Source organism: Alternaria viburni (genome assembly GCF_023758015.1).
Source record: "Alternaria viburni strain BMP 2772 chromosome Unknown scaffold_1, whole genome shotgun sequence".
Classification (NCBI taxonomy): Eukaryota; Fungi; Ascomycota; class Dothideomycetes; order Pleosporales; family Pleosporaceae; genus Alternaria; species Alternaria viburni.
This window is the reverse complement of record NW_026055770.1, coordinates 1102584-1126757: the sequence shown is the minus strand read 5'-3', so window position 1 is coordinate 1126757 and position 24174 is coordinate 1102584. Positions and strand designations below refer to the sequence as shown.

Below are 24174 nucleotides of genomic sequence, written 5' to 3'. Positions count from 1 at the left end.
GCATCCGGAGCGATTGGGCGCTCTGGACATTGAGATCGACTGCTAGCATTCCCATGCTCATTCGGTGGGATGGACATCACGGCTCCTGTTCTCTGCGCTAGCTATCAATTAGGTTTCAGTTCGCCCCGTTTCGGTTTTTAATGAACCCACTTGTAAATCAGGCTAGCTACAAGTAATCGCTCGGCAGTGGAAGATCAACGATCGTCGGTACCAGCGCTTCCGGTCCTCTCCAATCCCTTCCAGAAGGACTCTTACATCGCGCGGCTATGAAGCTCCCGAATACCGGAACCTGTATGATGCGGGCTACCTGACTCAATTCATCTATCTGAGCGTTTCGTTATACAACCGTACACAATGATGCTATAAAATGGGATGATACTTGTGTGATTACTCGAGACTTGATATTTTTGGATTTGAGATACCCCTATTACGATGTAATCACAAACCCATGCGGCTACTTTCAGGTATGCGTGAGAGCTTACTTAGATGAGTACACTCTAGCGCTTATGGTACGCTATGAGAGATGACGACGTGAAGCAACTTAGAGTTTTCCTATTCAGGAACAGGAAACTTGAAAGAATATGAAGTAATGTGAAGGGCGCTATAAGCTTAATCTTCCGATAAACGTCTTCCAACTGGTATCATGTGTTTTGATTCTGCACGGCTTCATGACAAACCGAATTATCAGCCTCATGACCCTCTAAGCTGATCGCGCTGATGTTTACATACTTTACCGGATCGTATTTTCCCTGCAGCAGTATTCAACTCTTCAAAGTTTGACCACCCTTTCATGATGATGACACGAAAATACTTGGCAGATAGCATTTCGGGTACCTATGTAGATAATCAGCGCGCTCACCACCTTGCACGCGATGTCTACATAGACGGAGAGTGCGAAGGAAGGAACAGAATGCCATGATCGCTCGGTTAATGCAGCCCTCCCCACACGCGCCCAGGTGGCTTGCGGGACGTGTATGTATGCCAAGCCACTAGCGCACGCCTCCAACGCGCGCGAACTTCCTTGAGGCGTGACGTTTGCGGTTACTCAGCCTTGTCACACCTTCTCATTCTCCCTTACTTATCATTCTTTTGGCCGTTTGTACAGGTGTATATGTTCAAGAAATCTATGCGACTCTATTTCCGCTATTTTTATTACCATTGAGCACAGCACCCGGCCATGACGGATTACAGCAAACAGACAGTCGCGCAACTGCGGCAGGTGTTGAAGGACCGGAGTATACCCAGCACCGGCTTAACACGAAAGGCGCAAATTATCGAGAAGCTTCAGGAGGCCGACCTCGCTGCTGAGACTCCCAGTGCGCCAGATGAGGGTACCGAAAGCGCAGACGCGCCGCCGGATGCGGTAGAGCAGGTGAATACCGAAGTTGGCGACGACACTGCCACCAAAGAGCATGTCCCTGGACCAGCGCTCTCTGATGCTGGAGGTATGCGCACTATGAGTACATCGCCGCCGCTAGATGCTGACCCGAGTCTAGAAGCAGAGCAGCCTACACGCGAAGCCGAGCCAGAGCCTCTACCCGTACCCGCAGCGACTACCGATTCCCTCCCCGAGACAATTTCGCACATTGACAGCGAGATTCCTCCACCAGACGAGATTAAAGCAATAGAGCGGCCTGCCGAGAACACAACCAATGCGGAGGAGCCCGGCTCAATACAACCGGCGGGAGTCTTCAATGCACCGCCCGCAGATGCCGACGATGTGGTTGGTCCAACCGTGACGGAGCCTACGGATGCGGAAGTTGGAGACGTAAAGAAAGTCGAAGTCGCAGAGGGCGAGCTGCCAGATGCTCCAGGACCGGCTGCTGAAGCTCTGCGGTTGGCGCAGCCAACGTCTGGACTCCCCGAAGATTTGCAAGACACGAGCATGGACGCGAAGACAGCTTCACCTGTGTCCAATGAGCAACAATCCGTTGAGAAGCCGGATTTGCTTACGGTTCCAGAGCCCTCGACGACGGAAACATCGAGGCTCAACACGGAAGAAGTAGAAACAGACTCGAAGAAGAGAAAGAGGAGGAGTGACGCCCCCGAGATGGCGGACCAGGAAATCAAGGCAAAGAAGCACAGGCCCAGCCAGGAACCGGCGCCTGGCGTTCACCTGCAGGAAGACGAGGACACCGTTATGGAGCAAAGAAGATCGGAGGAAGACACCGCACCTTTAGCAAATGGCAATCCAAACGAAACGAACGACACTCGCTCTATACCAGCCGGGGAGGATCCGCCAGTTGTGGAGACTGACACAAGACGCGAGAAAAAGGAAAAGGCCTCTCGGTACAAAGACCTCATGAAATCCAACGCAGACGACACACCCCAGGAAGCCTTGACTGATGACAGACCCACGGTACCCGCGCTCCACCCTGTGACATCTGCATTGTACATCCGCAATTTCATGCGCCCTCTGCGTCTGGAGCCACTACGAGCACACCTAATCTCTCTTGCCTCGCCGCCATTCACCTCACCGGACCCCACAATTGTGGAAACCCTTTTCCTGGACGTACTCAAGTCGCATGCGCTTGTACTCTTTAGCACTAAGACTGCTGCATCACGAGTGCGAGCATCTTTACACGGCTCCATCTGGCCACCAGAAGGTAACAGGAAAGAGCTCTGGGTCGACTTCGTCCCGGATGAGCACGTGAAGGATTGGATCAAAGAGGAAGAGGACGCTGCAGCTGCCGAGAAAGACGCTCGTGCAAACAAACGCTCACATAACCCCAAAAGGTTTGAAGTCGTATATCCAGAGTCCAGTGATGGCTCTGTTGTAGCTGTATTCCAGGAAGTCGGTTCAGGCGCTCCTGCAAACGCACCACGAGGCCCACGCGCAAGCGCAGACGCACGAATGCCATCTATACAACAAGCACCAGCACCATCGCTCCCAACAGCCTCATCGAAAGATACCCGACAAAACACAGAAGCTTCGTTCAAAACACTCCACGATCTGTTCAGCTCCACAGAAGCGAAGCCACAACTTTTTTATCTCCCCGTTTCGGATGAAATTTCCGATCTGAGGCTGAAGGAACTGGACGCCGAGACAAGTAGAGACTGGGCACCTGGCCAAACAAGGAAGGGGCGGGGCATCAAGACTGAGATGAAGTACAAATACAGTTTTGACGACGATGACAGGGTTGTCGAAGTTGGTGAAGAGCGCCCTGACTACAGAGGTGGCAGAGGCGGTAGTGGCTACAGAGGGCGAGGGAGGGGTGGATATAGAGGAAGAGGGGCAGATGTTTGGAGAGGATGAGTTACCCGAAGGGATGTAATCTTTGTAAGAAATATCGAAAGTCGAAGACCCGGGCCAGGTCCTCCTTCCCTATGTCAGGCCGCTGCTCGAAGTTGCAGCAGGCAAGAACGACGGCTACGATTTGCTGTAGCCTCTTTATTCCAATGCTCCTCCTGCACCGATCTTGCTACGCATGGTAGGGTGGCTCCCTGCGTAGTCGCATACTGATTCCTCACTCAGTCCGCACAACTGACGACAATGGCCGGCCGGTGTCCAGGCGATCAGCTCACGAGCGACCTCATCGCCGAACAGGCTTTGCCCTTTGGCCATAAAGACATCACCTTCCATCTGCTGACTCTAAATGTCTGCTGCACTCTGGCGTCATTGGCGATTGGGATTTCCGTCTTCCACATCATGCAACACGCACTGCACTACCGACACCCACACGAACAAAAGCACATTATACGTATCCTCTTCGTCATTCCGGTCTACGCGTGGACCACATTGCTCTCTTATGTGTTCTACAGAAGGGCTGTCTACTGTGAGCTTGTCCGCGAATGCTACTCCGCTTATGCAGTCGCGAGCTTCTTCACGCTCATGTGTCATTATATTGCACCCGATCTCCATCAGCAAAAAGAGTACTTTCGCCACGTCGAGCCGAACAATTGGGGTTGGCCGTTGAATTGGTTCCAGAAGCTGACCGGCGGCGAGCACAAAGGGTTGCTGAGGAGGCCGAGGAGCGGCATTACCTGGTTCAATGTAAGTGATGGCCTAGCCTGTATTCTTTGAGAGGTTACTGATCATCCGCAGATCAACTACATCGGGATATTCCAATATGTCGTTCTTCGTACCATCGTAACAACCGTAGCCGTCATCACTTCATCCCTCGGCCAATTCTGCAAAGGAAGTCATAACGTACGCTACGCTTCGCTATGGACGGCCATCTTTGATGCACTCTCTGTTCTTGTTGCGATGTATTGCCTACATCAGATCTACGGGCAACTCAAAGAAGATCTCGCACCCAACAGGCCCGTCTTCAAGATGGTTTGCGTCAAGCTTATCGTCTTCTTTACTTACTGGCAAACATGGCTCATCTCGCTGCTCATTCAATACAGAGCACTGCGACCTACGCGCTTCATTGCTGAGATGGATCTTCATGTCGGAATTACCTGTCTGCTTACATGCACCGAGACTTTGGTCTTTGCTGTCCTGCATTACTGGGCGTTCCCATGGCGACCCTACAAGATCGATCGGCTTCCGAAGTTCCCTGAACAAAGGTATGAGTGTGGACCCAACGAAGCTTTGGTGGAGGTGTTGAATCCTTGGGATTATTGCTGCGCCGCTGCTCGCGGCTTCCGTTGGCTATTCCATGGCATTCACTTTCGGAACGAGAGCGTAGCCTACAAGTCAGATTGCAAAGCTCATGGTCCCAGGACTCGAGGCGGCACGCAGTCAGAGCCACTACACGACGGATCGAAGAAAAGTTGGAGGTGCAAAGAGAAGGATCGCAAAACAGCTTGATAGACTCGTGGACTGCGTGCATGACCTTGAAAAGAAACAACCAGAAGGCATCCAGGAAAGATTGAAAGGCTACACCAAGTATGAAGAATTAGGAATAGTCAAACTTGTATCTGGACAGCAATATAAAACAGGAATACTGAGAGAATTTCCTTCTTATCACAGCCCTTTGCGAAGTTGTGAAGCTTTGGAATTATAAAGGCGTTAGGTCGCCGACGGGCGGTGTAGCGCTTACATAACACCAATGAAGCTCGGGACGATCTTCACCAGCACCACAGCTACGGCTCTCGTCCCTCAGACTTCGCAATCCCGTAAATCCCCAATATGTCCAGGTTCCCCACAGCAAATCCTTCTGGTGCCCGTGAGACAGTTAGCGTCGCTGCTAACGTCTGCACGCGACTGCGGCTAGCTTCCGCGTGTCTGGTATTTGAGTCGGCCTGCCCGCATCGAGCGCGTTCCGTTCCTCGATGCGATCGCTTCGCACGCTCGCTCTCAGCCTGAGCACAGCACAACATGCCGTCTAAATCACGTGGACTGAGGACCTCGACAGGATGGTAAGTTCACGCAGATCAAGCATGCATTAATTACTGTGAAAGCAGAAGCTCGAACCTCTCCATGCACAGCATCGTAAGCACAATGCTAACAAGTGGACAGCTTGACTTGCCGCAAGCGTAAGGTCAAGTGCGACGAAAGCCATCCAAGTTGCAGAAACTGCGAAAGAGTCCAACGAGAATGTGTATATGCTGAGAGGACCCCAACACCCCGACGCCCGCGAGCACTAAGTGCGCGTGACGTCGACGTGACCGCAGCTATTGCGGACTCAGCGCCATCAAACAATGAGACCGAGCCTGGGTCTGTAAGTATTCCAACGCTAGGTTCAGAGCCTGTGGAGCCGTTACAGTCGTGGCCCTCATTCCCCGCAGAACCGCCGGGGCTCACTGAAAGTATACTACCAAACGATGATTTCTTCCTTGACGACAGTCTTTTCACCTTCGGGGAAAGCTTGGCGCCTAATTTTGGACCTGTCGAATGGTAAGATCGACCCGCTTATTGAGATTGATATTGGCTAAGATCTGATAGGTATGATCTCCTGGCGGAAGACGCGATCAACAGTATGCAAGGGCAAACGAATAGCAATCGCTGGAATTTCGATATTGCAAGTTTATCAAGAAGACAGTCCCCTCGGCAATCCGTCGCTCTAGCAGGCGACGATGACCCTTTTGGTAGCGTCAACGTTCACACAGTCGCAATAGCCGAGCAACCATGGAATACGGAAGCAAGGATTGAGTTGAAGCGGCAAGAGCTGACGTACTTTGAACATTATGTCAGTGATGTAGCACCGATCTTGGATCTTTTCGACCCTGCAAAACACTTTGCGAATGTTGTTCCCCACCTCGCCTTGCATAACGTAGGTCTGCTCAAGTCCTTGTTGGCAGTCGGTGCTTGTCATATGGCCCTATCCCAGGATCAGGATGTCGGCAACGAGGCAGCTTCTCAGGTTCAACCCGGTACGCCCGCTTCGTCTTCTAGCGCATCATCCACTCCACGAAGAGCTGCCGAACAACTGTACTATGAGACACTGCAGTATCTGTCGCAGAATATATGGCATCAGTCATATACCAATTCTCGCGAAATATTGGTCACTGCTACGATGATCTCGACATATGGTAAGCAACGTCTCTATGCGAATAACGTGTGCGAAAGATACTAATCACATGTACCAACTCGTAGAAATGTTTGGTACGGCTGGTAATCCCGATCACAGTAATTGGGACCGTCATCTGAGAGGAGCTTTCTGGATACAAAAGAACGCAGGCGCAAGCGGCGAGTCTCCCGATAGTCTGCAACGTGCAGTTTGGTGGGCATGGCTGCGGCAAGACATCTGGGCAGCTTTTCGTACTGGACGACCAGCACTGACAATACATCAGCCCAAGGTACCGATGGTGGAACTCACGTCGGAAGGACTGGCGACACGCATCATATATATCGCCGCAAAATGTGTCCAGTTCGCGGCAGCGCCGAAGCAAGGGGACATAGCTGGCTACATTGAAGCAGGAGAAACACTGCTACGAATGCTAGATGCTTGGAAAAGCCTCCTTCCATCAAGCTTCGAGCCCATACCTGTGGAGACTGGACCCACCGCATCATCTCCAAGTTCGACCCTCGAAGCGAAGCCGACGCCGATCTGGATACACCCTCCCGCACATGCCGCTGCTATCCAAACCTACCACTTTGCGCGAATAATCATGATTCTCAATCAGCCAACGACAGGAGGTCTCAACACGTATCAAACTCGCTTCAAGCTCCTTCGCGAAAGCACGTCGACGATATGTGGTATTGCTTTGGCGCAGCAATCGCAAAATTCCCCTTCGGCTTTTGTCAGCTTCCAGGCTATCTATGCAGGTATTTACACCAGCTCTTCGTATATGTACAGATTACTGACTTGACATCAGCGGCACTCTGTATGGAGACACCAGATCGACAAGCGGAGATACTGGAGATTCTCAGATCCGTCTTGAGCATAAGCAAGTTTCCGTCGGTCTCGATACTAGATGAATTAGTCAATGTCTGGGGTGGGAAGTCACATTGATGATACTAGTTGGATGTCTTCACAATGCCACACGATTATCCATGCAATCGTTCTAGGGCTTCTCGCAAGACGACGTATCCCATGCTGTACCAGAGAGGCACAGCTACAACTAGAGCAGCACATATGCGGGACCCCTGTCGCGCTTCAGACGTCACTCTGTTTTTTGCAACATGACGCACAACTCTGGGGCCTTGCCGACGAAGCTATATGGAGAATTGGCAGACCTGGTGGTCTCGCATCGAGCGCCAATCGGGTTTGGCTCTGGCCTGCATCGACTACGCTAGCGCATCGTACTGCCTTTTCGGGCCGTTTTGGTAGTGACCATCACCACCTTAAGAAGAAAGGCTCGAATCGAGAACTAGACCGCATCACATCAAACCGGTGGGATCACTTGCTTTGGTCGTATTGCGATTTCCCCAAGGCAAGGGCCGCAAGCCTCTTATTATCACTAGGGTTCACGCAGCAAACCGATGAGAACGCTACATCAGCATTCCCGTCTCCATATCGCTTTAGCAAGAGCTTGCCGAGCATGATAGCAATTGACCGTTCGAAACGCTGGCCTTCTCCTATCACCCCGATGTTTGAGAAACAGGTCAAGCGATGCCGATATGGTGGGATTGGGTTCACGGGTCTTCACCATCGGACCTCAACACTGCATCGGGGTTGCCCCTGACTTTTCAGTGACTGAGAAGTACTCCAATTTCAAGCTTCGATCAGTAGCTTTCTATAATTGGGCTTCTTTCGCATAGTAGCAACAATACTTGTCATCGATAGCGCACTCTCAATCCCTTTCCATCGAAGCTCTCGCCTCGCAATTTCTCATATTCTACCAAGCACTGATACATACGAAGGATCAGATTTCTGGACGAATCCCGGATGACAAGAACTCTCCGAAACGCTGTCACATCCTTCCGGAGCGACCAGCCACGGTAACACGCACTCAACTCATTCGTATTTCTTCACGTACAACAATCACTATAGGCTAAAGACCGGCGTATCAGTTTACGGATAGGAAATCAGTTACCTTATTGACGTCCCTTCATTCGTCGTGTTTCATGTTGCTGACGGACACGGCCGGTGCTGCACAGCGTCAGCACCTTAACAAGCGGCTGCATACCCTCCCTTTCCAGGTTTCCCCACACGGCTCCGTTTAACCTTATATTGACGGAACAACCTCATATGAACGCGATTAACTCTGCATATGCGCGATCAAAGGACATCGGCCTTGTACACCCCGGATATCCGCTCAGCGCAGCATGCAGCCACGAACAGGGAGCAGTCGATTACACTTTGGGCGACTGCCGCCTGACTTCATCTCCCCTCACTTATACTCTTCCAGCCTTCATAAACGTCGAGCAACATCACCAGACTTCGCCTCGATATTGCGATCGCTATACTGGCATGGCATACCACTGATTATGCTTCTATAGCAATCTAAAATCATTTCCATGACGATGTGGGGTTACGTGCTAATTAGACCCGCGGGTGATTACCGAAGTTGTTGTATGGATGCCGTGTTGATAGCTTTATCCAGAGTACACGTCCTTATACAGACGCGAAAGACTACACTGACACATATAAAGCCTACCTGAAGGACTCGAGAAAACGAGCATCTCCTCACGAAACAACTTATTCAATCCCAACCAGTCATCTACCTGAACGCTGCTTACCGCATCCACGATGAGGTATACGACCACTGCCGCCACTCTTCTCAGCCTCGCGACCACCTTCGCGCACCCTTCGCCCTCCGCCGACCCCCTTCGTATCCTCCCACCGAACTGGTCGTTCACCATCTCCTCCATCCGCGGCCCAGGCTGTCCAGACTCCGGCAAAAACGGCACAGTCTCGCGCACCACGCGCCCAACCTTTGGCTCTAACACCGTCGATGGCAGCGAGATCTACTACTGGTACATCGCATACCCATGGATGCGTGTCGACCTCGAGGCCGGCCCCCGCCATACATGGTGCGAGACGACGCTGGCATACAAGGAGTACAAGGATTTCGATAAGACTGCTGAGGCAGAAGACTATAAGCTGAGGCTGCACAAGAACGGGACGAAGGGCATCATGACGTATGAGCTTGATGAGGGAGTGCAAGTCTACTGGGACTTTGCTTACTACGTGGGCGAAGGGGTTGGAAGAACGGAGGTACGTTGTTCATGATACTGAACTCTCCAATAGTCAGACCATGTACTGACTCTTCCAACAGGTCGCCGATACCATTGACCTGACTGGTCCTGCTTCATCTGGCCCGTATGCTCAAGAACACTACTCCAACATCAGTTACCCACCCGAGCTCATTCCTCAGCCTAATTGTGGAAGTGGTACGTTCACTTTCCGCACGGAGATGTGGGTACAAGGCAAGGAAGGTCAGAAGGGTGTAGTAGATAGCGAGCATTCGTATAGCGAGGCGCTTGGTGACCAGTACTATGGCGCGCAGCAGGGGTTCAGTTATGATTGGGAGAAGTGTACATAAGGGTTACAGGATGAGAGCTATGCTTGGAGATGAGAGGGGCAAGATTTACAATGGCCGTAGGGGAAAAGTCATTCGCGTTATGAAAGATCGATGCGTCCAAGGGATACCAGTTGTGTTTTCAGCATCCTTCCTGTTTGCAAACTTGCTAATGTGGAGTTCACTCTCACAGTGAGTGTTCATCGTTGACCAGCGATCTTGGCGCAGCATCCATCATGATTACTTTGCATGGTGTTACCGGGAATATCATGAGTTACACGCGTTCAGTATCAACGCTAGAATACATTGGTCGTACATATCAATCACCGCTCTGCCAACATGTTCTTGATCTGCCGCCAGTAGCTGCCGTCTACCTCCTTCTGCAATTCGTCCTTAGCTAGCCACTTGAAGTCTTGAAGACCAAGCTTGTTCTCCTTGAGGTTGACCTGGCCGGCCATGATGCGCGCCTTCAGGAAGAAGGTCTTCGAGCCGTACTCCTTGAGGTCGCCCGTGGGCTTCGGTTCGCGGTAGTCCACTTGGTGGTGGCCAACTGGCACATGGCCGACAAGCCAAGTGTTCATGTTGATGCCACCGGTGTGTGTGATGATACGACTCGCTGCCTGGTAGTTGTTAGCGTCTCAGTAGATATCCGTAGGATGTGGTATTGCGTACGCCGTGCAGATTCTCCTCCTTCAAGCGATCCTGTGGGAACTGCCATTGCCCCTCCTTATTCTTAACAAGCAGATATAGCGTTCTCTGAAGCGCGCGATTCAAGCTCTTTGTGTCGTTTTTCTGATCCGCTTCTGTTATCCTCGGCATTGGCTTCTCTACGGGCTCGCGCTCCATCTTCTTTGCGCCAGTGGTGTCCGATGCGTCCTCCAGGCCAGATTGCTCAGCGTCCTCGATCAGCTTGCCAACCTGGTGTTCAAATTCGCTCTCTTGTGCTCCTACGAGGAGCTCGTCATTCCATGCTTCGTCTCCGTAGCCTTGGTATCGTCCGATGTCGCGGGCGGGGGTCAGCCGTTGCTTCATTTTCCGTTTCCATTCTAGGTCTGCAGGTGTTCGCTTCTTTACGTAGAAGTATCTTGTAAAGGGCAGCGCAAGTCGTTCGTTCAATCGTCGTTGGTACAGGAAAAAGGCCGCTTCGAAAGGGTGGAGGTCGCGTGTTATTTGCGGGGGGCGGGACAGGACGACACCTGCGTTGACGGCGTGGGATGTTGACGGCGATACCTGGGCAACGGGAGGAATGTGTTGGGCGACTTGGTCCTCGGTTTGGACGGCGGCGGCGGCAGCGGATGCATATGTGCGGGCGACGGTGTCTCTACATGAGCGACATATTGATTGACCTTCGTTCGTCAGCGCTCCAGTTGCCTCTAGCCCCAATTGCATCCCATACCGGCTCTTGAGGCCAATCGCCTCGTTGTCTGCTGTCCGGCGTTCATTTCTCCCAGTGCCCTCCGCGGTATCTCGATGCAGCCGCTGCCATCTCGAGATCTCAGAAAAGTTCGGGGAGCGGAGGTGCATTGGGTCTAGCGGCATTACCTAAGCAGATATTCCGAGTTAACTTTTCTTCGGCGCGAACACCATCTCTTCTTCTCTACGGCACCTATCCTTATCCCCAGCATACTCGCACTGTCATGAGATCCTGGTCATTTAACGGTGCCTAGAGGGAGTCGAGCAGTCTTTTTCGCTAGCGGTACCTTCACAAATCCTAAGGTGTACGGCTAGATAGATTTTGCTTACATTCTTACGCGCTCAAGGACCTTATACGCTTGCATGCTTATCTATGTGACGATGTTATGTTTAAAACGGCACAACAGTCAGCTTATCCGCTGGCTCATGCGTTGCATGCGTCTATGTATGCTTTCAAGCAGAGCGGTCTTAGGTGTACCGTAACTATCGGCAGAATAACGTTGGCGGCTGATAACTTCACGCGCCTTTGCCCCCGTTCCAACTCCCGAGAGGGCGCACGATTAAAGACCCAAGTGACGTAGCGTAGCTGTACACATCATCTCAATATATCACATCTGATACCTTACTCCCGGGACAGTTGAAGGTGCATTATCGGTGTTTCCTTCCCCCGATCTCCAAGTCTTGGCATCGAAATTTGGGACTGGACGCGTTCTCGCCGCGCAGAGCTTAGACGCAGGCACACCACCACAACCCTGATACCCCTCACACGCCGCCAACATGTCTCTCACGATACCCAACGCTCCTAACGCCGGCTTATTCAAGCAGGGTTACCAGAAGTATGGCCCTTTGCAACCCCGCAATCACAGTAAACAACCAGCTAACCACCCCGCAACAGCTACGACGCCGAAGATGGCGCTGTTATTCGCAACATCGACGCCTGCCGGACGATTGCCCAGACCGTTCAGACCTCTCTCGGGCCCTATGGACGCAACAAGATCGTCATAAACCACCTTCAGAAAATGATCCTTACCTCAGACGCGGCGACGATACTGCGAGAACTCGAGGTTGTACACCCTGCGGCGAAGCTTCTCGTCATGGCCAGCCAGCAACAAGAGGCAGAGATGGGTGATGCGACAAATCTGGTCATCGTCCTGGCCGGCGAGCTGCTGAAGAAGGCGGAGGAGTTAATACGGATGGGCCTGAAGACAAGTGACATTGTCTTGGGTTACGAGAAGGCACAGCTTGCGGCTCTGCAGACACTGGAGGGTATGTTACGCACGTGAAGTGGCAGCTGAATGGAGGCTAATCTATCGCAGAGCTGGTATGCGACAAAGTCGAAGACATCCGCTCGCAGCAAGAACTCAGCAAAGCTATCCGCACCGTAGTCGCAGCCAAGCAGTCGGGCAGCGAAGACTTCCTCGCTGACCTTGTCGCCGAAGCCGTCCTCGCCGTCCTCCCCAAGAACCCCGTCAACTTCAATGTCGACAACGTCCGCGTAGTAAAGATCATGGGTGGTGCCCTGGAGCAGAGCAAGGTCGTCAAGGGCATGGTCTTCGCAAGACAGCCAGACGGTACTGTCACAAAGGCGACAAAGGCCAAGGTCGGAGTCTTCTCATGTCCTATCGACATTTCCCAGACTGAGACCAAGGGCACGGTACTATTGCACAACGCAAAGGAGATGATGGACTTCACAAAGGGCGAGGAGCAGCAGGTGGAGCAGGTCATCAAGGAGCTCCACGACTCCGGTATGAGGGTCGTCGTTGCTGGCTCGACCATCGGAGAGCTGGCCCTCCACTACCTCAACCGCTACAACATCCTCGTCATCAAGGTTCTCTCCAAATTCGAGCTTCGACGGTTATGCAGGGTAGTCGGTGCTACGCCGCTCGCTCGTCTCGGTGCACCTATGCCAGATGAGATGGGTACTATCGACGTCGTCGAGACACTGGAAATTGGCGGTGACCGCGTCACAGTATTCAGACAGGAGAATGAGCAGACACGGACCGCGACTCTGGTTCTACGCGGCGCTACTCAGAACCACCTCGACGACGTTGAGCGGGCGATTGACGACGGTGTCAACGTGGTCAAGGCCATCACCCGTGATCCTCGACTGGTCCCAGGTGCTGGAGCAACAGAGATGCAGCTTGTTGAGAAGATCAAGGCCATTGCGGACAAGACATCCGGTCTGGCGCAATACTCTATCCGCAAGTACGCTGAAGCTTTCGAGGTCATTCCACGAACTCTCGCAGAGTCAGCCGGTCTGGACGCAACTGAGGTTCTCGCCAAGCTGTACGTCGCACACGCTGCACAGAAAGGCAGGAAAGACGACGAGTGGACTGTCGGTGTCGATATTGAGAACGACGACAACACCGGTACACTCGATGCCAAGGAAGAAGGCATTCTCGATCTCTGGGTCAGCAAGATGTGGGCCATTAAGCTCGCTACCGAGGCTGCGAGGACGGTTCTCAGTGTCGACCAGATCATTGTCGCAAGGCAAGCTGGTGGACCCAAGATGCCTGGAAAGGCGCAGCCGGGCAACTGGGACCAAGATGATTAAACTCCGTTGCCGGTATGAGGGGTAGTGTATAATGACATCGACTAGACGCTATTGAAGCACCAGACGAATGATATCTTCGTTCTACCTCACCGGGTTTCGGCTGTTCACGTGTCACGTATATCATGGTATGGAACTACCGAATGCTTCTGAGCGAACCCGACCAACTATGGAGCTGATGTGATCATTTGTCCGGCTTCTCGGGCACTCGTGGGGTTGTCTCTAACATGATGTCTCTTCGACCCAAGCTACCAAAACCCAGAGCTCGTGCCAGGATGTTGGTCCGTTGGCTTTCATTGGATTACGAACATGAGGTTTGTTTTTCTTCTTCAGCTCAGTTCTGAGCTCACATACGGTCCTTGTGTGGTCTTACTTTGATCCTGGTCTAGCTGGAAACTTGCAGTAGCAGTCCAATCAATCCTCGCCGCGGAAGCGGCCTTATCTACCCCTCGTTGATTCTGAACGCAATCCTTCAGCCAAGAGCATGCAGAGTTTATCGATTCTTGCTCTAGCATTACAGCTATGTCAACCCTTACTGCAGACTTGCCCAGGGCCTGGTTGGCATGAACAGCAGACGTTGCTACCCGAGATGCATGATGCATCGGCACCCAGCTCCCACTCCCGCTGCTTCCATAGATCACGCGGTCCGTGTTTCGCGCTTGGCCCGACAGAGGCATGATCCGCGACAATGATGCAGCAGGATGCTGGGTGAACGCGACAGATCGCTTTCCTCTTTGTTCTTCCAGTATTCTTCTATAAGCATAATTTCCACGGAAGTGCCGAATCGCTTGGCGTCTGGCGAAGTATAAAAAGCCGCCCCTTTCGCCTTGATCCACCGGTACGCCACATTTCTTGTGATTTTCCACATATCGCTCTTCACTTGATCAACCTACACGCGTCAATACCGAACACATCTACTGAGCATTTCGCTCAATGCGCAGGTCGTAAACTGTGGTATGGTCTTCAAATCTAAGTAGCCCTGTTTTACTAACTGTTCGATAGTCGAGAACATCATCAACGCCATCTTGCCGAGCACAATATTCCATTCATCGCTCTACAATATCTCGCTGTGAGTTCCCTACCTACACCATCCCCCATCACCACATATCCACATATCTACATACCCCCATCTCCCATCTCCACACCACCACATCTCCCCAAAGCCGGTCTCAACCCCTACGCCTCACGGTGCAGGTCTTTTGGTGTTAAAAATTATTTGTCACTTATTGTTACTCCAATGGAACGACTATAATCTCAAGATTATCTAGACTTAGACATCATTCCGCTTGAACCTCCATTGAGGATCGCGATGAGAACGGCATACTTGTCGATCTGTCAGTCTAGGACGTTCAGCAGCCACTACGATGGGTCCAGTCGTCTCTGTGTTTATCGATCTGCATGCATAATGCATTGATTGGAACTTGAGATGAGAGGTACCAGTCGTGTCTTCTGCTGAACTCGTCGTTCACTCAATGTTATTTGATCTTTCAAAGATCTATCAATGACCTCGTCGATACATCGTTATCACGTTGTCGCCACATCAATGTTACATATCATTTGATAGTATTCTTTTTGAATATTATCATCTGCTCGTCACGAGGTGGTAGTATCTCGCTTGTTGACCGGCAGCGAGATATTATCATCTCTGGCAAACAAAGTCAGCACTCTTGAACGCCTTCAAGCGTATAGAGAAACCGACTGACCGATATAGATTGCCTGGTATGCAATCTCCAATCTCTTCTATGCGCTTAAAGCTAACATTCTATAGAAGCTCCCTCTTACGCATCCACAGAAATCACCATGCGATATTCCCTTCCGCAGCAAAATGCGGCCCTTGGTCCTAAGGGTTCAATCAGACTTCCGGCGACTAGAAGGAAGGCAATGAATTCGGTCACGCCCATTCGCAACGCCAGTGGGGTTCAGAAGGGTTGGAAAAGGTCCGCTTCAACCAGGACCCACCCCAGGTTCCCAGTGGATGGTGCTCTCGATAAATTCAACTTCTCCATGCAAGAGGACGATGGCGCTAGCGACCATGGCGAGGTAGGTATAGAGGGGGAGATCCGTGTGAGCTGCCCATTTCACAAGCATGATCCGAAGGCGCACCAGTTATCATCGTGCAAAGGGAAGGGATATCTTGAGCTTGCCAAGTTGAAGTATGTCTGCGTTCAAAATCAGCACTCTTCACCGGCTTGGGTTCTAACACACAGCAGAGATCATTTAAAACAGGTACACGGGTTATCGCTGGAACGCCTCAATGCCGATTTCAACTTTAAGAATGGAGAATACCGTAATCTCAGGACACTAGAGGAGAAGTGGAGATTGGTTTACCGCCGCTTATTTCCCGAAGAGGCCGAAGATTCCATACCTTTGCCTTACGCCAACGAAGATCGTGACCAGTATGATGGACTAGTCTCCGAGCTTGTGAGCGTTGCGGGTCGCCGAACAATGGGAGAGAAAGCCTTTCGAGACGGGGTCCTCGATTTTGCGCGCAGGTTCGTACAGGAACGTCACTCTGCAAGATCGAAATCAGTCGATTCGGCAGTGGACTTCATGACGAACCCTCCAACGAGCGCGACCATACACACACCCCTATCACCGCCCGTGTCCCACGAGTATTCCTTCCGAACGACCACGGATGACGAGGGCTACTGCGGTCAAAGCCCTAGGCTTGCCAACAAAACCAGCACAAATCTCGATGCGTACGCACCAGCGGCTGCAGACCCCTGGTCATTCGAACAAGTCTTCAACGCGGACCCACATTCAACCAACAACAACCAGGAATGGAACATCAGATCACAGCCTTTGTCGGCTATTTTTACAGATGGAGTCACGCCGGTTGAGGACGTTGCGCGCTCTAGTTTACCGCCCGCCCCGAGACCTCAGCCACACGCTGGTAGCGCTTATCACGGGTACGCTTCATCGAATGTGAATGTCAGTTCGTCTCCGACGTATGACTATTCTCTCAGCGGCCATGACACCACTTTTTACCCTCGTCTTGAAACAAGGAACCCTGCTCAACGGACTCCATACCTTTCAGATCCCATATTCAACTCGGGATCAAGTTTGGACGAAACTTCGGAATCGCTATCCGCAGTCCACCCCAGCTTCGAAGAGCACAGTCACGCACAACCATCCCTATCGCTTCCAAGTTCATGTCTCAATAACGCGAACGATCGTCTCGATATGGAGGATTTGGAACACAAATATGATCCCAGCATCGACGAAGGTATCTTTTTCGATTTGGAGGCACTGCATTCCGCATGATTTTGATGCTTGTTGGGTCATTTTCATTGTCAACATGTTTATCGGCGTTGGTGCGTGGACAGGCGCATGGAGGGTTTATATCGTATCTATCTTATTACAGGAGTCGAAAGGGGCGTCCTGAATGGCGAACATGACAAGCAAATTGCTTCCGGTGCCTGCAAACAGCGATATGCGTGATGTTTGTTGATCTCTGCTTGTGTTTGATGGGCCCTAATGACTGGTTGTTCGAAAGCACCTTACCACACAAAAGAAACGGAACAACGATTGCCTAAGACGTGAGACACCGGTGGTGCCTTCTTCACGTCGGTTGCAGTGGGCCATTGTTTTCATGCCGTTGCAATGGCCATGTAGAGAGGAAAGTGGTGCGCCACCACCGCGACTGCTCATGTCGCTAGCGTGGACCGATTGCACCCAGCCTTCGGTACCAACTCATTCCATACTCTTCTACGGATCAACGACGGATCGAACGTACTCCCACGACCCACTCATTCTCGCATTGTTATCGTAGCCCTTCATTGCGTGTTTGCACGTCACGTTTGCCATGGCACGCCATTCATAACAACAAACATACCCACCAGGCAACCGCAGAACTCAACACCGACTCCAGCCGTTTGGATCAGACTTGCCCCGACATGTCTAGACCCCTTCCTCGTCCATAACATCGTCACGTCGGAACTGCGACAGACTGCGACCCAATTACCACCGTTATCCTCAGTAAAGGACTTTCTCAACTCAAACATGACAACATCAAGTATCCACAGACACATTCAGGGGGGGAACGCGGAATTCACTGCGGGCTGTGGTTTATCGGGGTTCAGTCTGAGCCCTAGCATTCGAATTACCAACAAACTTTCGATGAGGGCGCATGCGAACACGATACTGATATCATGGCGTCCAAGCAGTGACTTTGGGTCGTCAGCCATGAAGGCCGATCTTGAATCCGTACATGTCTGACCCAGACGTGTACTCTATGCCATGCAGAGCCCCATGTCGGCTGGACTTGCGCACAGTATAAATCGCGTGTCCTCAAGAATGAGCGTAACGAGCAGCTTCTGGACGATTACAAAGCGGCCGCTGGTACAAAAGAATGCCTAAAATGCGCCACACTTATCGAAAAAGTCGAGGGATGCAACCACGTCGAGTGCAACGGTTGTCACGGACACATATGCTGGGTGTGTCTCAAGGTCTTCTCAGAAGTGGAGGTAGTGTACCAGCACATGAACGACGCGCATGGAGGAAATGGGCTGATGGAAGGATCGGATGACGAAATCAGCGAGTCGGGGAGTGATGAATGGGAGGATGAAGACGATTTCGTGGACTTGATTTGAGCGCATGCTCTGATCGAGGAACCTCTTGCGTGCCTTGTGGCTGGGATCTGGAGGTGTTCATGGTCCATTGGGGAGTAGGTGTGATATCGCGATCTTCCAAGGTTCATTCAATGTGACTAAGTTTCATAGGCGCGAAACAAATAAAGCTTGTGGATGGAAAAGACAGTAGTGATTGATAAATCCTTGGATCAGCAAGCGGAAATGCAGCGTCCTTGAGCATCAGAGCCAATGAGAGCTGCCGATGTCTTGGCGATGTGCTTACGAACTGTCGGTCTCACGGATCTGTGGGTATCCGACCGGCGTCTGCCCTTCCCTCATTACAAACCTCGCCTGTGTGCTATCGCGACGCGTTAACGGCCGACACAGCGAGGAAGTGTCCGTAGGATCTTACATCGATGTGACTGGGATTCAGTGCTTGATTACAAGTTTCCCGAAAAATTGGTCCGTCGTTCAGGTAATGACAGGCGCTCGGTGCATACGCGGTTGAAGAGATGAGTATATGTAGAGTAAGACATCTTCGGCTTTCAGATCATTCAACACATTGCATCTCAACATCCCATTTCCAAACATATTGAACATATCACACATCATCTTTTATCCTTACTTCTAGGTTACTTTCTGGCTTCCCGCACGACCAATCACACGATGTCAGAACAACGCAACATTGTCATTGTTGGCGCATCGGGCGCGGGCATACAGGCAACCCATTACATCCTGAAGCACATTCTACCAGCTCTCAAGGCAAAGAATGACGCCAAGTATCATGTCTACAACATCTCGCCATCTTCACAGTGGTACTTCAGGGTTGCCTCTCCACGAGTGGCAGCTTCTACCGAGCGCATGTCGACCGACAAGGTCCTCTTCGATCTGCATGAGGGCTTCAAGCAATACTCCAAAGACGACTTTACTTTCATCGAAGCCTCTGCTACGGGTCTAGAGCCATCATCGCGACGCCTCCTATTTCGCAGCAACAAGGGACAAGAAGACGAATCATTGACGTATCACGCCCTCGTCGTGGCAACTGGAAGCAAGACTTATTTCCAAGCTTTCTCGATGAGCGCCGACGCTCAAAGTACCCTGAACGCGATCAGCTCGGCAAATGAGCAAATTGCATCGGCAAAGAAGATTGTTATCGTTGGCGGAGGTGCAACAGGCGTAGAATTCGCGGGCGAAGTTGCTGAGCATCGCAACGGCAAGCCAGGATGGTTCAGCAAGGTGCAGCCAAAAGTTAACGTTACCCTGATCACATCGGACAAGCAGCTTCTCCCCAGTCTCCGGCCTGCAATCGCCAGAATTGCAGAGCAGAAACTCAAAGCGCTCGGTGTGGAGGTCATCTACAACACGCGAGTGGTCCATTCAACGCAGACAAAAGATGGTCGCACGGCGCTGACCCTCAAGGACGGTGGCAAGCTTGAGGCAGACCTCTACGTTCCCGCTTACGGCGTTCAACCAAACTCGACGTGGCTGCCAGATCAATTGCTCAATGAGAAGGGCTACCTCGTAACGAACGATTCCACCCTTCGCGTCGACATTGCAGGCCCCCGCGTCTACGGCTTCGGCGACATCGCATCATATTCGCGCAACAACTACTGGGACATTAACCTGGCTCTACCTACCCTAGTCACCAACATCAAGCGCGACCTGCTCTCTTACAACCCCATGCTTCCAGAGGCGAAACCCAAGGGCAAGGACAGAGTGTACACAGCTAACACGACGGAGTCTATGGTTGTCCCCATCGGTAGCGGAGGCGGCGTTGGTGCCGTTTTTGGATGGAAGGTACCTTCATTCTTCGTGTGGGTTCTGAAGGGGAGGGACTACATGTTGGGGATGAGTGGGCTGCCGACGCTGAATGGGTACAAGGTCAAGAAGGAGGTCAAGTGGACGAAGGAGGAGGCTGCGATCTGAGTTTGACTGTGTGCATAGCGAATTCTCCTATTTTCATAGCTTGCGATGTTTCCGTGTGTTCTTTGCAGTTGTAGAATCTTGGTAATGTTAATAATACTTGATGTCAAATGTGCTTTCCCAAGACTCTTTCCAAGGTTGTGTGTTGTGAATGGTGACTGCGTGCGGAGAAGGATGCAACGCGATTGGTTTCGAGCTCGCACCACGACGGCGCGCTCTGCGTCGACATCACTCCTTTCCACCCTTGGACCCCACGTACACGGCGCAAATGCGGGGTGAGTAGGACATCAAATGGATTTCGTACGTCTTCGCCCTGCTGCAGCTATGGTTCGCGCACTGACGACAGCAAGTGGGTGAGGCTACTCGGCGGCTCGTCCCAGAAGAAGAAGCAGGCCGCCCCGAACAACCCGCAACAGCGGCTGGCACGCTTCCGCCAGCGCTACAATCAGATACTGGTAGGCCTGGCTGAGTCACCCGGAATGCTGCGAGTCTGACACATGGCAGCAAACATGGCAGAAGTCGACCAACCTCGCCCACGACCGCGAAGCCCTGGGCAACATCCGGCGCGGCTTCCAGGCCCTCACAGCCATCCTCAGCGACGAGTCGCGATCCCCAGCGCCGCACATGTGCCTGCAGTTCGCCGCCGCCCAGCAGATATACACGGCCGTCTCCAAGATTGCGGCGACGGCACACGATGAGGGTACCGTTAGGGACGCCGTGGCCTTCTACAATGCCCTCATCGACAGCGAGGAAGAGGACTTCCTCGAGAACGACGTCTTCGCCGCGTCGCTCATGAACTTCATCGACCGCACAGTCGGGTCTGGCAGCATGGGCATAGGAGAGGACATCGAGGCCGACATCGTGGAGCTGCTCTTCGGCATCGCAGCCAAGATCAGGCTACAGCCAGAGATTCTGCATGTCTGGTTCACGACCACATCCGCAAACAGCGAGGGACGAGTGCTAAATCCCAAAACCGATTTCGCCGGCGTCACACAGAAAGAGGACTTTCCGTTGTGCTATCAGCTCATCGACCATGTCCACCACGAAGGCCGTATCGGGGATTTCGCGCGCACCGGACTGCTGTACATATTCGAGTCTGCGTCCAGGTCAATGGATCTGGAGCAGTGGATCGTCAACAGCGATCTGCCTACGCTCATGGCGACCGGCCTGGGAGCACTATACAGCCAGATGAGCAGGTATGAAGCGCACCGAACCCGAGACAACGAAGCTAACATTGTCCAGAAAGCTGTCGATACTCCACCCCGCGCATGACCTGCCTCCTGTCCTACTACTCTCCGACTACACCGAGATGCAGCCCAATCCACAAGCAGAGAACTTCTTCACACCTGACTTCCAGAGCCATCTTCTCACCTTCTTGTCTTACCTTGCCTTCTGGCAAGATGTGCTCGAGCATTGCAGATCTCTGGATGTTAGAGTTACATTGATTGACCACTTTCAAGCTTTGTTCCTCCAGCAGCTATTGTGTGTTACTCTTGTATGTCTCCAATATGTACATAGCTGACTCCGTGCAGATACCCTTCACTACTTGAGTCGTCCGACGCCGATGGCGGTTCATCCGTCGCAGTACTTACGTACCTTCGCCATATACTAGATGCGCTTGACCACCCCGAGCTCGTGCACATGATGCTTCAGTATCTACTCGCACTCCTGGACTACGCGTCTACCACGACACCACGGTCCCCCGCAGCTGTCAAGCGCCGTCAGTCACTTATGCTGCTTACTGCATCAGATAAGGATGAAGACAAATTGAACCCATCCTTGTTTAATCTGGTCGACTTGGTCTTGGGAAGCACCGCATCGCGCAATCCACAGACGGTCATTGCATCATTGAAGTTGACGACTGTGATACTGAGCAAAAGCCATGGATACGCTCTCGGATCTCTCGTCAAGGTGATGAACTTGCATCATAAAGAACACAATAGAACTGTTGGATCCCTGAACAAGGAGCTTGAGCTGTACCTAAACCTCGCCATCGATCTCGCCGGCTTGGAAGGTGTTGATGAAGCGTACGAGAACTATCTAAAAGATACTCTGAGTTTGTTGGAGTCACATCCCTGCTCTTTGAAGACCATCGCTTTACCCACGACGTCATCGAAGAGTCCAGGATACTTCGACTCGACGGAAGCTTCAGCTAGGGAGGTGGATCCACATCAGTTGCTTCCAGAAGATCCGCTCTTCCAGTCTCTTATGGATTTACTTCTGAGGTTCCTTACGAACGATGTCGAGACAAACCTGGCGCTTACTGAGGCATTGATTACGCTCGGCACCTGCTCACAGCTACGTCTGGAAGGATGGTTATCCGTGGATCCTGCCGACTATCACTTCGAAACCGACAGTCCTGAAGTCGAGTCGTTCACAAATGACAACTTGCGCGCCATGTTCCTGGCAGAAAGGTTTCCGAAATGGGAGTCCTCTGCTACTCCTCAACTGTTTGCATGCCTGCAACGTCTCCAGGCGCAAGTCGATGCCCTGCGCAGCGATATCAAGGACTGGGATGAGCACGTCGCGAACCGTAAGCATGCCTTCCGCTTCCATCAGGATCTCGTGGAGGAGTCAAAAATGTCGACGCCTCAGTCAAAGCCTGCGCGACCTCCCTCAGAAACTCCAGCTGGATCTTGGACGCCGCAAATACCACAACACGTACGTAACCAACCGACGACGCCCTCCAGGGCGCAATCTCCGAGAGGCAGGAAGGAAACTCTTTCTGAAGCAAGGAACACCCCCACTACATCACCCGCACCATCAAGATATGGAGGCCAGACACTCGTTGGTTCACCTGCCCGAGCATCGTCCCCTATGTCAGGAACATACGCCGTACAGCAGCCTTCTTTGATGTCCGACGTCGACGCTAGCATATCACAGATCAGGATGAGTCAGTTCGGCAAGAGGCGTATTCGCTTCCGCCGGCCGGCTGGATCAAAGGAGGTAGAGGTCATGCTATCGAAGTTCCAACCACCACCGAAGGAACCTTCTGATGACGCGGCGACAGGTGCTGAGGATGCAGAAGACGATGATATTCGAGAGGCGAGCTTGCTGCACATCATTACAAACGTGGTCATACTGCAGAACTTTGTGTTGGAGCTGGTTGCGTTGATGCAGGTCAGGTCAAGTCTGTTCAATGAGGTCAGATTCATCTGACTGTAGGCTTGCCGAGGGAAGCGTTTGATGTAGTAAGAATATACCCATTTTTATCTCTCCTTCAATACGTCCCGAGGAACATCTTGTAGGACAGTCAGGATTGCTTGGGCATCTTCCGAGGCATCTTCGCGCACGTGCACGTCGGCCGCTTTCGGGATGGGCTCTGCAGCGGAGAGTTTCCGACAGCCCCTCCAACGTCATCTCCCACACTTTCACATGTCGATCATTCCACCCCTCATCCATCATCAGATGCTCGCCTACACGAGCTTGTGAAAGCGCGAACCCGGAAACACGCGAGACTCGAATTCAGGCATAACACCAGGATTGCATGTGCTATCATCCCAAGCAGGCCATGATGAACGGCCAATGGCTTGGGCAGCTGGGCAACTGTGGCTCGGCAACGTAATTCCTCGAGCCGATCGCCGGCCGAACGACATCAGCGCATCGTAACTTCCGCTCGCCCACCCAAGGCGAAATCCGGGGTTTGCCAAGGTACCCCATTGTTTGCCAGCTGCCAGACAAACGCGTGCCAGTCGACACTAAGACACGCGGTCTGGGCTCACGCAAGGGCCGAGGCTGGCGGAGCAAATGGGTGTTTGTCCTCACACCCGCGGGTAGTCAAGGCAGGCTTCTGATCAGCGATGTATCGAATATGACTGAATGATTTCCTTGCGCTCGTGCTTTTCTCGCTTTCCTAAACCTCATTTCGAGTCTCCTTCTTGATACCCGTCGCATAGCTGTTGCTATTGATTAGCTTGCTTG

The 24174-nt window shown here is 52.2% G+C and overlaps 6 protein-coding genes across 6 annotated transcripts; 5 read left to right on the top strand and 1 right to left on the bottom strand.

The window, feature by feature from the left end:
• Positions 1-1177: 1177 nt before the first annotated feature.
• On the top strand, positions 1178-3386 carry J4E79_000412 (uncharacterized protein; the record flags this gene model as incomplete). Its single annotated transcript, XM_049349328.1, has 2 exons — positions 1178-3188; positions 3298-3386. 2 exons carry the CDS (start codon positions 1178-1180, stop codon positions 3384-3386), a joined length of 2100 nt encoding a protein of 699 aa, XP_049216115.1.
• Positions 3387-9023: 5637 nt separating this feature from the next.
• On the top strand, positions 9024-9819 carry J4E79_000411 (uncharacterized protein; the record flags this gene model as incomplete). The annotated part of the gene is made up of 2 exons (XM_049349327.1): positions 9024-9491; positions 9553-9819. 2 exons carry the CDS (start codon positions 9024-9026, stop codon positions 9817-9819), a joined length of 735 nt encoding a protein of 244 aa, XP_049216114.1.
• Positions 9820-10118: 299 nt separating this feature from the next.
• Positions 10119-11319, bottom strand: J4E79_000410 (uncharacterized protein; the record flags this gene model as incomplete). Its single annotated transcript, XM_049349326.1, has 2 exons — positions 10119-10415; positions 10468-11319. 2 exons carry the CDS (start codon positions 11317-11319, stop codon positions 10119-10121), a joined length of 1149 nt encoding a protein of 382 aa, XP_049216113.1.
• A 666-nt stretch (positions 11320-11985) lies between these two features.
• CCT8 (T-complex protein 1 subunit theta) lies at positions 11986-13762 on the top strand (the record flags this gene model as incomplete). The annotated part of the gene is made up of 3 exons (XM_049349325.1): positions 11986-12044; positions 12104-12474; positions 12525-13762. The coding sequence occupies 3 exons, from the start codon at positions 11986-11988 to the stop codon at positions 13760-13762; spliced, it is 1668 nt and encodes a 555-aa protein (XP_049216112.1).
• Positions 13763-18996: 5234 nt separating this feature from the next.
• Positions 18997-20256, top strand: J4E79_000408 (uncharacterized protein; the record flags this gene model as incomplete). Its single annotated transcript, XM_049349324.1, has 1 exon — positions 18997-20256. The coding sequence occupies one exon, from the start codon at positions 18997-18999 to the stop codon at positions 20254-20256; it is 1260 nt and encodes a 419-aa protein (XP_049216111.1).
• Positions 20257-20521: 265 nt separating this feature from the next.
• On the top strand, positions 20522-23412 carry J4E79_000407 (uncharacterized protein; the record flags this gene model as incomplete). Its single annotated transcript, XM_049349323.1, has 5 exons — positions 20522-20532; positions 20576-20708; positions 20758-21449; positions 21496-21735; positions 21786-23412. 5 exons carry the CDS (start codon positions 20522-20524, stop codon positions 23410-23412), a joined length of 2703 nt encoding a protein of 900 aa, XP_049216110.1.
• Between the last annotated feature and the right edge of the window lie 762 nt (positions 23413-24174).